The following is a 14528-nucleotide window of genomic DNA, read 5'->3' as shown; positions in this document are numbered from 1 at the left end:
AGTCAAACTAAGTGCAATTTATTGACAGCCATATAAATACGGAGGAATCAATACTAAAGAATCGACATAATCAACTGGTTAGAAGGGAAGTTCTTTTTAATGTATATTATTATAACCCGTTTCCAATTGATTTTCAGTTTCTGATTCTTATGACTCCTCTTTTATTGTTGAGTTTTAATATGATGTAATCAGTTAATAAATAATTGTTTATGATATCAATTAGTTTGGAATTATAAAATGAGCCTGAAAATTTTGCTTACATCTTCATCGTGGTCGAACGCATTGAACACATCGTATGGTAAACAGCTTAGCAGATCAATGATGAACCAGCTTTTCAAATAGTTCATCCTTATCACCTTCGGATCGGAGACTACTTCGCCGCCGGGTCCCACGAACGTTGTATGGAAGTTTAAAACTATATCTATAAAAAAAATTACGTCTACTATCGAGTCCACAACCAGAAGAGATACGTCCTCAGAAGTCTTGTTTTTGAACGCTACGTTGTAAGGAACCTGAAAACAACAGGGAATGTACATCAAGTTTATTACATTTTTCATGGGTGACGAGTTTAGTGTTTTTTAGGGTGAACAAGATCTAACCATTATTGCCGTATAAAAAGTTAAACATAATATTATCCAATCCCATATTGCTTTGAAGGCGCAATAGTGAAGTAGAATGTGTGGTGGGGTTTTCGGTGCTTCTTGTCGATACTGTGGCATTATATCCGCATTCAGACTCATCATCTGAATTATTACAAGCAGCATGTAACAACAACAATAATTAAAAAAGGAATGGGGGTTAATTAGTTGAAATGTTCAAGACAATAGGAAATAGTGAATGGGACTGACTTGAACTAAATGGGACTGTTTCGTCGTGTCCTTCAGGTTCGGCAGATGAGACGAGAACTGAGACACCAAAACAGATCGACTTCTTGTCACCGACCTGGCCAGCTTCGCAAACTTTGATAATCCTGAAACAAATTTAATATTTATATATTTCACCGATAAACGCTTGTTTACGGTGTCATCAGCTTGTTTTGTTCTTTCACTTCCATTGAAACTAAACAAGTACAAAAAAAAAAAAAAACATAAAAACAAAGCAGGAAATAACAGGAAAAGTTTTGACTCGATTCTGAAAATATTTGAAATAATCCACTCTTATCAACAAAACTGGAGCAAGTGAAAAACCAAGTAGGAAAACTGTCATTGTCGCCTTTTGTTTTAGGCGCCACTTTTACATCGCGATATCATCGAGCGTCCAAGGCAATCCTTTCAGCCATCGCCTTGCGACAAGAACAAAACAAGTAATAGTCGGGTCGAAGACGCTCACCTCCCTTCGCATCGTCCGTCTCTATCGGTTGCTTCAAGGCCGTGATGTCCCTGAACGTGAGCAGGAACAGGACGACTAAGTCGCGTTCGTTCTTGATCGGCGAGATCTGCAGCAGCAGCCATAGCGGGGTCTCTAGAAACAAAAAGAGAACCACCTGTTAGGCTACCGGCTGCTGACCCAATCCCACGGTTCTCTCGACTAGGCTGCGAGATGGGGTTAATTACTGGCGGTTAAACGCTATCTTGCAATTTTTCGAGATACTACTACTTTGGGTATTACGTACGGTTTGCTGCGTCGGGGTCACTCGACGGTTAGTTGGTTAGTGTCGAGTGGTGGGGTAAAATGTTACCGTGTGTCAGGGTGACAATTTTGATAATCAATAATTGTATTTAATTAATGGTCGGAAGGTCAAAGGAAGACGCAGATTTTGATTAAATTTACACATCTAATCTTACAGATTCCTTTAGAAATTCTCCTGACTTACAAATAAGTTTTGTTATTGTATTTTGTTTTTAAATTGATTTTCATAATAATTTTTTTTTACTTAAAGTTTGTTAAAGTAAAAAAATTGGAAATAAAGTTAAAACCAAAAATGTTGATGACTAGTTTATTTGCTATCAACACAATAGTGCCATAAAAGTTTTATTGCATCTGACTGAAGTAAAATCGTTAAATTGCATCATTAACATCAAGATCACACACTATAAATACAACAAACTAAATTACTAATGGCTTGTAAAAAGCTCTCATTTGACTTTGAAGTTAATTTACAATCAATATTTGTTTAAATTGCTTTGTTTTCAAAATTAACAATTATTTTCTGTACAATTTTATCATTTAAAAGGATATTAAATGTGGTGTATGTATTATTTTTGTTTATCCATGTCCAAGAAGAGACAATTCTTGTTATAATATTAAGATCCCAAAAAATATCTAGTTTCAATTAATACTCTTCATGCAAGCCTATTTAAATTACTGATTCAAAACTACACTAAAAATAATTTTAATTATTTACTTTAAAAACTTTGTTTATATTTCTTCTTTCTTCTAAAATATGTTTTCTTGTTCTAGATAACAAACCAAATTAAAAAATAATATTAATTTTCAACAAGTTTCGCTAGAAATGTGTAACATTTTTTATAATCTATTAAAATTATATATTCTTCAACTATTACATTTTCTTTTTTTAAAATAATGTCTAATTATACTTATTATTATTATTATTATTATTATTATCATTATTTATTTTTATAAATCTGTTGAATTCATTTTTCCCTTATCAGATTTTCTCTTCTAAAATGAACTGATTGTCATTTTGTATATTTCATAATTTTATTGGTACTTTATTTAATCATTTATTTAATTTATGTTTAGAAGTTGAATATAAAATTCCATTGTCATATATTGTAAACTAAATATTTAATGATTTATTTATCATTTCCTTTAATATGAATAATTTAAAGTAAACAAATAGTGCCCAGTTTTTTTACAATTCTAATATATTTTTTTATTTATACATATATTCATCTTTTTAAATTTTTAATCATTTTTTTTAATTTAATATAAATCTTTCTTATACTGTCATGTTTTCTCTTTTAAAATAATACCCTTTTAATATCTATTGAACTTTCTTCATTTTTATTTCTTATTAAATACAAATATCATGAAGTAGTTAAATACATTTTCCATTATCATGTTTTTTCTCTTAAAATACATATTAAACTATATTTGAATATTTAATAATTTTATTTGTCCTCTATTTACTCTATTTACTTAATGTTTTTTTTCCACTCAACATAATTTCATTCTTTTTAAATTTTCTGAATCAATTTTTTTTAATTTATTATAAATCTTTCTTATACTATGTTTTCTCTTTTAAAATAATGTCTATTTTTACTTTTTAAACTATTTTTTTTTAAATAAATCTCATTAATCAATTTTATAGTTTTACTTGCCCTTTTACTATTTATTTTTTCATTTTTATTTCTTAATAAATACAAATATCATGTAGTTAAATACATTTCCCATTATCATCTTTTTTCTCTTAAAATACATATTAAACTAATTCTATATTTGAATATTTAATAATTTTATTTGTTCTATTTATTTAATGTTTTTTTTTCACTCAACATAATTTAATTCTTCGTTAAGTTTTTATAATTTTTTTATGATTTTTATATTTTTATTTTATATATTTAATATTTTTAATTATTTTTTGTCCTATTCGTAAATTATATATTGAACTTTTAGAATTAAGTTCATTTTTAAACTGAAAATAAATCTGAATATTTGTTTTAAATCTAACTTGTACTGCTAAGATTGTATTATTTAGTTTCTAATTTGTAATCCTACTCTCAAACTTTGCTCATTTAAAACACCAAAAGAAAAATAATGGCTTATCAATTCCCCTTACTTCAGAAAGTCGATTAATAAAATGAAAAAGAAGCAATTCTGCAGGCGCCCTTTGTTAAATTCTCAAGAGATGCACTTGTTGAAAATACGTTCGAAACGTATTTTGCCCTGATAAGAGCAAAGCACCGTCTAGTGGTTTACCAAAAAATCCATACAGTTTTATTACCCCACCAAATTGCTTATGCCGTAATTGATTTGTCTTTTTTAGCAACCAGTTAAAACGCCCACGTTTCTGATTTATAATATGGAGTCGCCGGTATCGGTACGGAATATCATTCGGAATTCCGGAAATTCTTCGTATGCGTGTTTAATGTGTTGTTGCGATGAAGTATTCCAGATAATCGTGCGGAATGAATGAATTTAAACGAATACATTAATTAGTGCGGCGACTTCAGAAACACATATTTGATTTTTAACGTCTCCCGATAAAATTTCATTAACGCCGTCATTAAATACTTAGGCTCCTTAATCATTTAAAATATTTTCAAGCGTTAACATTTTTTGTTCAACTGGTTTATGCATAATGCGAGGATAACAATGATAATAAAAAAACACAGAACAGATCGATATGACCAGCTATAACTTCGAACAACTCTCCTAAAAACACTGTTTTCGTAACATTCGCCAAACATTGACGTTTCCGAACGGCTTAATGGATTCCACGTTACATATTTTATAAGGTTTAATCAATAACGGCTTGAGTACCTTGATTTATTCAACGTTCGACGTTCGTTCGACGTCCGACGTTTTCTGATTATGTTCGTTGTTTGTGAATTATAACAGGTGGTCGGTTTTCTTTCCGAATTCCACGACCACAAAGGACGGTTTACAAAGTTCGTTGGCTGCATATTTCGGTGCTTCGCAACCCTTTATTATTGTTTCAAAGTGCTCATCTTTATCCAAGGCGAATAGTTTTGATCTTTTCTGGATGCATGCCTGAACAAAGGTATTTTTGTGCAGTCTACGTTATACCTTTGTACGTAATCATAAAGCATGCGTTTTTTGTTTCCACCCTACGACACTAAAAGACATAACTGGTAAATATAAATATCATGTGACGGTATCGGATTATTCAAGTTTATGTGATCATAGTAATGGAGAGCCATTATAGGATATAAGGTTATAAAGTTAATACAACCGTTTAGATGAATAACTTTTTACGAGTCTCCAGTAAATTGCCTGATTACTTAAGGTTTATGAATTTCCTGTTTAAATTTTGCTTCCATAATAACATGTCATCCACATTTATTATTTATGTAAGTTGCTTTATGATTATAACGGAAATTATAAGGTTGACATAAAACTGGATGCGACTTCTATTAAAATATCTAATCACAATAATTAAAAATCTTGTTTGATATTAGGTACTATAAAGTGAACAAAAGATTAATCTCAGTTTGCCTCTTCCTTTTAAGTCTTGATATAGAACGTATTTTCAATTATCTAAAAAAGTTTGTCTTAAACAGTTCATTGATCGTCTCTTGGAAGGGATCTATATTCAAAATGCCACTGACAGTTCATCATAGAGTCATGAAAACCAAATAAATCAAAAACATTTTTGTTGTAAATACTTTTCCATCAGATTTATAAGCTTCAGTTCATTATCCAGACGGCTGAAAATTGTCGAAAATAACTCACTTTCGTCGATCAATACAAGACTCATTTTATTTATGAGGAACCTATTTGTCAACTCTTTGATGAAATTCGTCGCTACTCAATGTCTGGTGTAAACCTAAACATCTTGCAAGGATTTTACTCGAGATATATTTTAATTTCTTCGTTGGAGCAAAATTCAAGACCTTCATCTTGCCACTTCTAAACAGACGGAACCTAAATCGTGCTTCTTCATTACTACGTCTTCTACTATCTTTCTTTAGTCTGATTTTTGAATTCATAAAGAAAATTTACGCCAATTATAGCATTAAAAAATATTAAAACATAGATCAATAAATGAATTTGTTCGTTAAAACTTAATAAGATAAAATAATTAAGAAAAATTGTTTCAGTCCGCTATACAATTAATAAATATCATATTTAATAAAAAAATTCCTTCCAAGACAAACGATTAAAAACGTTGAATGTGACACGTTAAAAATGACACGGCATGTTTTGCGCATAGCGTGATTCACGCACAGCTCTCGTCTCTTCCGGGCGAACGCTAAATTATCCTAATAATACGGAGACAGTGTATTTAATATCCGCCCTAATTAATTGCATTCAAAATGAAATACGCAGACAATTCGATTCGCATTGAATAAGTAAGGAGTTGAACCGGAATGAATTGATTGATAGCGACTAATATTCCGTGAATACGAACGGCAATACATTAAAGCCATTTTGGGCACAAAGAAGTCGTGCGATATTTACTGAGGCTTCCCGCATGTTTAATATATGTGATGCGCAACTTTTTTACAATAAGTGTCCAACTTAGAAAAAATTACCCACCAGTTCTTTATAAAAGATGTGATAAAATATACCCTATAAATTTTCATCTTATAGATTTTTATATTTATTAATACAATAATATTTCTAATCATTTTGAATAAATTATATTTTTTATAAACTTTAAGAATTCTATTATAAATGCCATCAAAATTTACTTATTTTTTATATCATTGATATATATATAATAAGTATAATATATATAATATAATAATATAATTCATATAATTAAATTTTAATACTAATTATTCATTTTAAATATTGATTTTTTATAAATTATATAAATATAATTTGATAAATAAAATATTACATTAAAAATTTTAAATGTCATTATAATTTCTCAAAGCATTTTATGTGCATAAAAAATAGCTCCAAACTGTACTGAATCTTGCTGTACGTTTAATATAAAGTTGTACAAATTTTTATACAATTATTCTCGAATTTTTGAAAAAATCTCAATAGTGATCTGTATGACTTCAAAATAATTCTATGTGAATATTTTGTAGCTGAATTTCAAACTATTTAAAAATAGATCATAATTTTTATAACATCTAATATATTTTTTTTAATTTCTAGTTATTTTTTTAAATTAAATCTCATAAAATTATACTAATAATATTAAAAAATAAATATTTTTATCTCTTCCTTTAGTTATTAATAATCCTTTAGTTAATAATTTTTTATTTTGCATATTTTTTATTGTAATTATTATTTTTGTATAAATAATTCTAGAAATAATCGACCTCTAAGTTATTCAATAAATTAATTTTTATGTTATTTTTTATTTACTAATTATCGTATTTATAAATATGTCCATAAAATTTGAGGAAAATATTTAAAATTATAATTATTATGTTTTTCGTTTGTTAACTATTAATCTATAAAATACGTATATAAAAAATTTTTATATAAATATTTGAAATGAATTTTTATGTAGTATTTTTTCATTTATAACAATATATAATTTTAGAAAAAACATTTTACATAAATGTATTTTATTATAAATTATTATATATTATTTATAATTTATTATAAATAATTTAAAGTAATTTAATTATTTATTCTTGCATTAAATATGATAAATATATTTCTAAATATAATTATTATTTTATTTTTTATTTAATTAATTTTTATATTATTTTTTGTTTGTTAAATATTAATTATATTATATTTTTCATATATATATATATGATATTACATAGTTTTAACTATTAATTCTATTATATTTTTTTTTGTTTAATTAATTTTTATATTTTTTTTTTTTGTTAAATATTCTATATTATATTATTATATTCTTTGTTCTAATATGAATGTATTTAAATTTATGTTTACATGTTTGTTAACTATTAATTCTATAGCATTTGTTTCAAATATTTGTAAATATACATAATACAAAAAAATCTTTTTACCTAAATCTTATTTTTGTATTATAAATGAATTATTTATAATTTATTTCAAATAATTTGAAGAAATTAATTTATTTATTCTTGCATTAAATGTTATTGAAATGACTTTAGAATATAATAAAGACATTCCTAAATATAATTATTATTTTATTACTTATATAATTAATTTTGTATATTATTCTATTAATCTATTATTTTTATTATATATATATATATGACAATACATAATTTTTTCGTCCTAATATGAAGATATTTAAATAGATATTTGCTTGTTTCTAACTATTCATTATTATTTTTTCATGTATTTTCAATTTACAACAAATGTATTTATAATTTATTATAAATAATTTAAAGCTATTTATTTATTTATTCATTCTTGCATTATATATTTTTGAACTGGTTTTAAAATATAATAAAGATAATTCTAAATATAATTTTTATTATTTGTTTAATTAATTTTTATATTAATTGTTTTTTTTGTTAAATATTAATACTATTATAACACATAAATTTACAAGATTTGTTACCCAATTGTTATTATAGTTAATTATTATTTATTTGTTTAATTAAAAATTGTATTTTTTCATATATTTATAACATACATAAGTTTACAAAAAACCTTTTGCCTATATCTTATTCTTGTATTACAAATAATTATGCATTGTTTATAATTTATTATAAATAATTTAAAGTTATTTATTTATTTATTCATTTTTGCATTGAATATTATTGAATTTGTTTTAAAATATAATAAAGATAATTCTAAATATAATTTTTATTACTTGTTTAATTAATTTTTATATTAATTGTTTTTTTATTAAATATTAATCCTATTATAACACATAAATTTACAAGATTTGTTACCCAATTGTTATTATAATTATTATTTATTTATTTATTTATTCATTCTTGTATTAAATATTATTCAAGTGGTTTTAAAATATAATAAAGGTAATTCTAAATACAATTTTTATTATTTGTTTAATTAATTTTTATATACACATAAATTTACAAGATTTGTTACCCAATTGTTAATATAATTATTATTTATTTATTTATTTATTCATTCTTGTATTAAATATTATTGAAGTGGTTTTAAAATATAATAAAGGTAATTCTAAATATAATTTTTATTATTTGTTTATTTAATTTTTATATACACATAAATTTACAAGATTTGTTACCCAATTCTTATTATAATTAATTATTATTTTTTTTTTAATTAAAAATAGTTAAATGTTATTTATATGTTATTACTTTAAATTATATTGAAATTTATATAAAATTTATTATAGTATTATTGTATTATTTGTTTAATTAAGTTTTATACGATTATTTTCTTTATTTCTTAAATACTGTATTTTTTATAGTAATGACAATACGTAATTTTTTTCTAATTATTATTTTTTAATTACAAATATTTAAGAGTCATTTATGTATTCTTGCTCTAAAAATTTATAATAAAGATCTTAGAGAATAATTTTATTAAATTGAGAATATATGGTAATATATATAGTATAGATTAACAATTTCGAACCTCACTTATGCACGGCAGACCAAACCAAATCGCCCGATCGGTAGTTTCCCGCATGGAATCGCGGGAGGCTCGCGTATCTCCAGAATTATGTAAACGCAACAAATCCTTCTGGGGGCGGGCGGCGGCATGGATGGCGGAGCGGCGCGGGTTGAGTGAACCTAGCCACCGTGTGACGTCAATGCTGCGTTTGAGAATTTGCCCTAATTAAGGCGTTAATATTAGAGGGCTCAGGTACGTTGCGCTGACCTACGGCAACGGCTCGCACTGCCATTAACGTGTCATGAATATGCAGAACTTGTTGAATTGTACCAATGGCTTTGCGGATCCGTCGCCACATAAACGAACTTTAGAAATTCGATAGTCGAACCGGGGATATTCAGGTCTTTAATTAGGAGCCGATGCCGCTTTATCAGGTCGCGGTTGATTAAAATTACGGCGTATGTGCAACTTTATTGTAACTGCAAACGGCTGAAACTGACACAGGAATTGGAAACGGAAATCGTTTGTCAACGTCACCGGATTAATAACCTCATCTGGTATTTAAATTTGGTGGGCTTTTTATAGACTCCCTCTAACTTAAATACAAATGGCACGATTTAATTTATATCCTCATGAAGAAGCACTTGATATGATTTTATTATGCAAATTGCTTTCTGATGAAAAGATTTTTCATAAAGAATTTCAATAATACAGGTAGACGCATTAATTTTAGTCAGTATATTAAAAATATACGTATACGTGGACATTATTAATTATTTGTTCTATAAATATCTGCTTTTTCATATTGAATTGTTGTGTTATTAAATGTTACAACGAGAATTAATAAAATTTTATTGCTGCAATGTAATTTTATTTCTGTATTTTTAAAAAACACTGAAAGTTCATTAAAATAGTACATACGTTACAATTTTTTACTGTATTTTTGTTTTATTCCTTAATAGCTTAAAATTGTTTTCATTATTTCATATTTCAAATGATCATTTTTACTTGAAACTTATAATATTAATTAAAAAAAACTGATTGCTTCTAAAGCACAGCTACAGTTTTTTATTTGAAATATTTGTTTATTTAATTGAAATGATAATTCGAATTTCTAGATTAAGTAGATAAAAATATTTTCAACATGTTATATTTGGACCAGTAATATATACTGCCAATATTTTAAATTTATATTACTTATGTTAATACACATAAAAATAAAGGATTCTTAAAAAATATATTTACAAAAAATGCATTTTATTTGGTTCCTTCTTATTTATCACCCTAAAAGGCTTCAAAGAAGACTTTCTTCTGAAGGTTTTGCTTTGTTTAAGTACATATTAGATTACTGGGATAGCCTTATTTGGACATGGCTTGAAGTGATGAGAGATATGAGCAAAACGTGGCTCCAACTATTGCTTTGGATTCTGTAAGTGTGGAGTATAAAGTTTCTTTAGAAACACTTACAGAGTTGATTATATTAAACCAAGACACTATGAATGCTCAACGATATCACGACAATCAATTAATATTCCATTTGCTTAAGAATTTGAACCAGAATACGTTTTTGTGGACGACAATATCCGATTTCACTGAGCCAGATTTATAAAACTGGCATCGCAAAATTATAACATTACTCGTTCAATAACATATTGAAACCACCAGTATTAACATTTTCTTAAAGAAGAATAAGGTTCTATGGATCAAAAATTTATTCATTCACTAATTTTGAGTATGCCAAGAAGGAGGAGGAGATCAAGTGCAAAATTGTAGTGGTTAAAATTATGTTCTTTTTTTAATTTTAATTAATCTCCTATTATTAATTTCCAAATGGTTTTGACAATATTTATTTAGTTTTTATACTGGTCTGTTGTTAACACAATTTTGTATAATTTATACAGTAAATTACTTTTAAACTTATTTGATAACATATCTATTGTAATATAATGATGTTGGTTTCTGTTTTTTTAAATAGTTCAAATCAACCACTTCAAAAGACGGGCAGATCAGATTGAAACAAAAATTTTATTAATTAATTGAAGCATTAATTAATATTGGATACATCATTTATAAAAAAATATATATTTTATATTTAAAAGTTTTTTTTTAATCAATTTTTAGATTTATAAGTGTATATCTAAATAGATACATGTCAATAAAGTAGTTTTAAAGTTGTAAGTTATAAATTTGATTAATATGCTTAATTTTTACTTAAAAAACCTTCTTTTAATAATCTAAATTTTCATACATATACTTCGATTGATTTATATATTATATGTGAATGTTTATTTCAAATAATATTTACTTTTTCTAAAATTAGTTACAATTGATTTGATTTTCTTTCAATTATACTTTATAATTTTAAATCAATAAATTTATTATTATTGAACAAAAAATAGTTCTTTAATTTGAAATAAAAAATTTGGTATAAAATTAAAAAATCTTTTTGCTGAAACCAGTTTATTAAAATCTTTGTTATCAAAAATATCTTATTAAAATTATTAGTGCTCTGAAATCTCTAATAAGGTGCCTGATACTTACATTCCAGCAGAAGCAATCTGAAAAAACACTGTTCAACAAACTGAAACAAACGGTGTTAACTCCCTCAACACAAATACAATTATTCAATTCCATTAACAAAACAAACGTCTACTCCAATTAAACAACTAACGTGTTTTTTGTCACGTAATCCGCTTTAAAAAAATGAGCTTTGCAACTCCATTGAATTACACGTTTAATTACAGTCGAAACATTTCGAAAGCCGTGCACACTGAAAATTTTAAAGTGCACCTATTTATTCCTCAATGGAGTTGTTTCCACGGCAATTCCATTCTGCGTCGCACAAATATTCATTAATCATTTGCGACGTGACGTTGTAACTTGTGTGCCGGTGGCGATTTTGTGGTAATATTGCCACTGTATGGTTTTATGTGACGTTGCAAACCACGTAGGCACTTTGTCCTTAACAGTCGTAAAAATCTTTTTTCCCACGACAAATCTAAGTTATTCAAAAGTCTAAGACCAAAATACGTACTAAATTATTACTGTAAGTGTACCAGGAAAGATTCTATAGAAGTCTACAAAATAGGAAAAGAAAAATAAATGCACTAGTTTAGCAGTTGTTAGAAGAATATGTACAAACCAGTAACTACAAAGCAAGAATCAAGAATAAAAAGAATTCTTGAAGTGTGCGGCAACTGTTTTGGTATATTAAACAAAATTCAAAAAAATGTCACGCTTCCAATTCAAAATTTGCCTTTAACTTTAGTCGTACGTATTATGACGTTTTTGAAGTGGAAATTTGACCATATACCAAAAAGTTACCCGATTATCTAAGAGGTTGTATAAAATTGAAAATATCAAAAGTTTGAATATAGTACATACCTTCAGGAATGCCTGTAGACAAATAAAAATTTAATAAATTATTTATCCACTATTTTTAAGTGTTATATTAATATGAATAGATGTGTGATTTTAAACTAGATCCTTAGTTAACTGTACAAAATTAGTATTGAATTGTAAAATAATGAGTAATGTTTGATGTAAACTCGAGGATGCAGTTTCATTCATGTCATTGATTATAGGTATTATGGAAACTTGTTCTAACTACTTCTTGATTATGTATTGAGTGCTGAAAGGAATCTGTGAAATACAATTACATGGTACATGTGTTCAGTAGATTTTTATTTATGTACCGAAAAATACATTTGTAATCAATTATTCCGACAACAATTTATTATCAATACCGCTAGAACTAACTGCCAAATTCACTGATTAATTAATACCTGCATATAGTTTGATGGTTGAATTCCATTTTTCCACAAACCACACCACTGCATGTGCCGTAATATAAATTAATAGATTAATTACAAAATAACTATGGGCCAAATAACATGGACTGTAATGTTTCGGCTTTTGGTTTTGGCACGTTTTGTTACCATAATTGCGGTCATAGTGAAATACTGTAAAATTAGATGCCAATTTGAAAATACCTTATCGATAAACTCGACACACTGAAATAAAACCGTACAATCAGATTTAAATCACGTGTGCAGAAGACGGAGAGTCTTGGAGTCTGTTGTTGGTTACCTGTTGATAAAAACAGTGTCGTATATTTTGTATCACACTGTATATGTATGATTTTTTGTCGTCTAAACATTTAATCTAATATATCTAACAGTTAAAGCGGTCTAATTGTAAGAACTGTCTGTTTTAGTGTTACTGTAATTTATTGTTTCAAGAACAAAGTAGCTTTTATCATAAATTTGTTGAAAACGCCTTACTTTGTTCTTAAAATTAATGGTCTCTAAAGTGTGTCTAATGGAATAATCATACACCATTGAAAAAAAGGTTGAAGGCATTATTTACTTTGTCAATTATGATTATAGAGATATATGGTATTTTCAGGAAAAGATATATTAATTCACAGTTCAAATATTATATTGATGAATGGTTTTTGTGAATCTCTCTGACCAGTATTTGATAAAAAGAGAGGGTGTAATAAAGTTAGCCCCGAATGTGGGTTTTGCTATCGTTAGTAAATATGCCGTAAGGATACAGTAAAGTTTTTATCGATTTCCTTTTTACAGCCAAATAAACCGTCCATAAACTAACCATTTTCACATGACATATCAGTTCTTAATATTTAATATATTCTGATTTTTCCTGATTTAACATTTTTTAAGTTTTTTGGGATCATAATCATATTTTTAGACCAAAAAACTGATTAACATAATTAAAATATATATTACAATATATAAAAATATTACTTTTTATGTTATAAATATGTTCAAATAAATAATATTTGTAATTAATTTTATATTATCAATTTTCAACTAAAGAATATTAATACATGTTTCTAAATTTCAAATTTAGATATTATATTGTTAATTTATTATTATATTCAATATTAATTCATACATACTAAATATATGAATTTCTCAATTAAAACTTTTACATAGAAATATTCAAATATTTATTTAATAATTTTCTTCGTAAATTTAAATATTTTATAATACATTATTATAATTTTCTTTCGTTTCATACCTAATTGTAAATTAATTATTATTTTAAGTGAAGATGAAACTATTAAAAATTGTGTGTGTATATAGTGTATATTTTTCAATTTTTGAACTGTCATTTATTTATTTATTTTTTTCTTAAAAATAAATTTTTCAAATTATTTCTAATATAAAATAAAAATTAAATTTAATGATAAAATTTTATCCATATGTAACCTAAACTATTCAAATCACGAAACAGAAATTCACTGTTTCCAATAGCAATTAACCAAAACAAATAATTTTCTATCGGTTTTCAGTTATTACAAGTGAATATCCATTAACAGCAACATGTAATTTCGTTAATGAGAAATTCGATGTGTGAATATCCATTTACTGTTGAATCAAGTGGTGTTTCTTTTA

At 26.0% G+C, this 14528-nt stretch overlaps 2 protein-coding genes across 3 annotated transcripts in view; one reads left to right on the top strand and one right to left on the bottom strand.

The window, feature by feature from the left end:
- The window catches only part of LOC109602506 (uncharacterized), a 181663-nt gene that overhangs the window by 113813 nt on the left and 53322 nt on the right, over nucleotides 1-14528 (top strand). The gene's annotated exons all lie outside the window — the stretch shown is intronic.
- The window catches only part of LOC109602497 (potassium voltage-gated channel protein eag-like), a 48633-nt gene that overhangs the window by 10560 nt on the left and 23545 nt on the right, over nucleotides 1-14528 (bottom strand). The window contains exons 3-6 of one of the 2 annotated variants that reach the window (XM_049969505.1): nucleotides 1330-1461; nucleotides 849-970; nucleotides 600-743; nucleotides 261-512 (exon numbers count right to left, since the gene is read on the bottom strand). In XM_049969505.1, coding sequence (XP_049825462.1) covers nucleotides 261-512; nucleotides 600-743; nucleotides 849-970; nucleotides 1330-1461 — 650 coding nt within the window. The remainder of the gene's footprint in view (nucleotides 1-260; nucleotides 513-599; nucleotides 744-848; nucleotides 971-1329; nucleotides 1462-14528) is intronic. The other variant, XM_049969506.1, reaches the window with a different exon arrangement.

Source organism: Aethina tumida, chromosome 7, assembly GCF_024364675.1.
Source record: "Aethina tumida isolate Nest 87 chromosome 7, icAetTumi1.1, whole genome shotgun sequence".
NCBI classification, from domain to species: Eukaryota; Metazoa; Arthropoda; class Insecta; order Coleoptera; family Nitidulidae; genus Aethina; species Aethina tumida.
The sequence above is the reverse complement of the archived record's forward strand: the minus strand, read 5'-3'. Positions and strand labels throughout refer to the sequence as shown.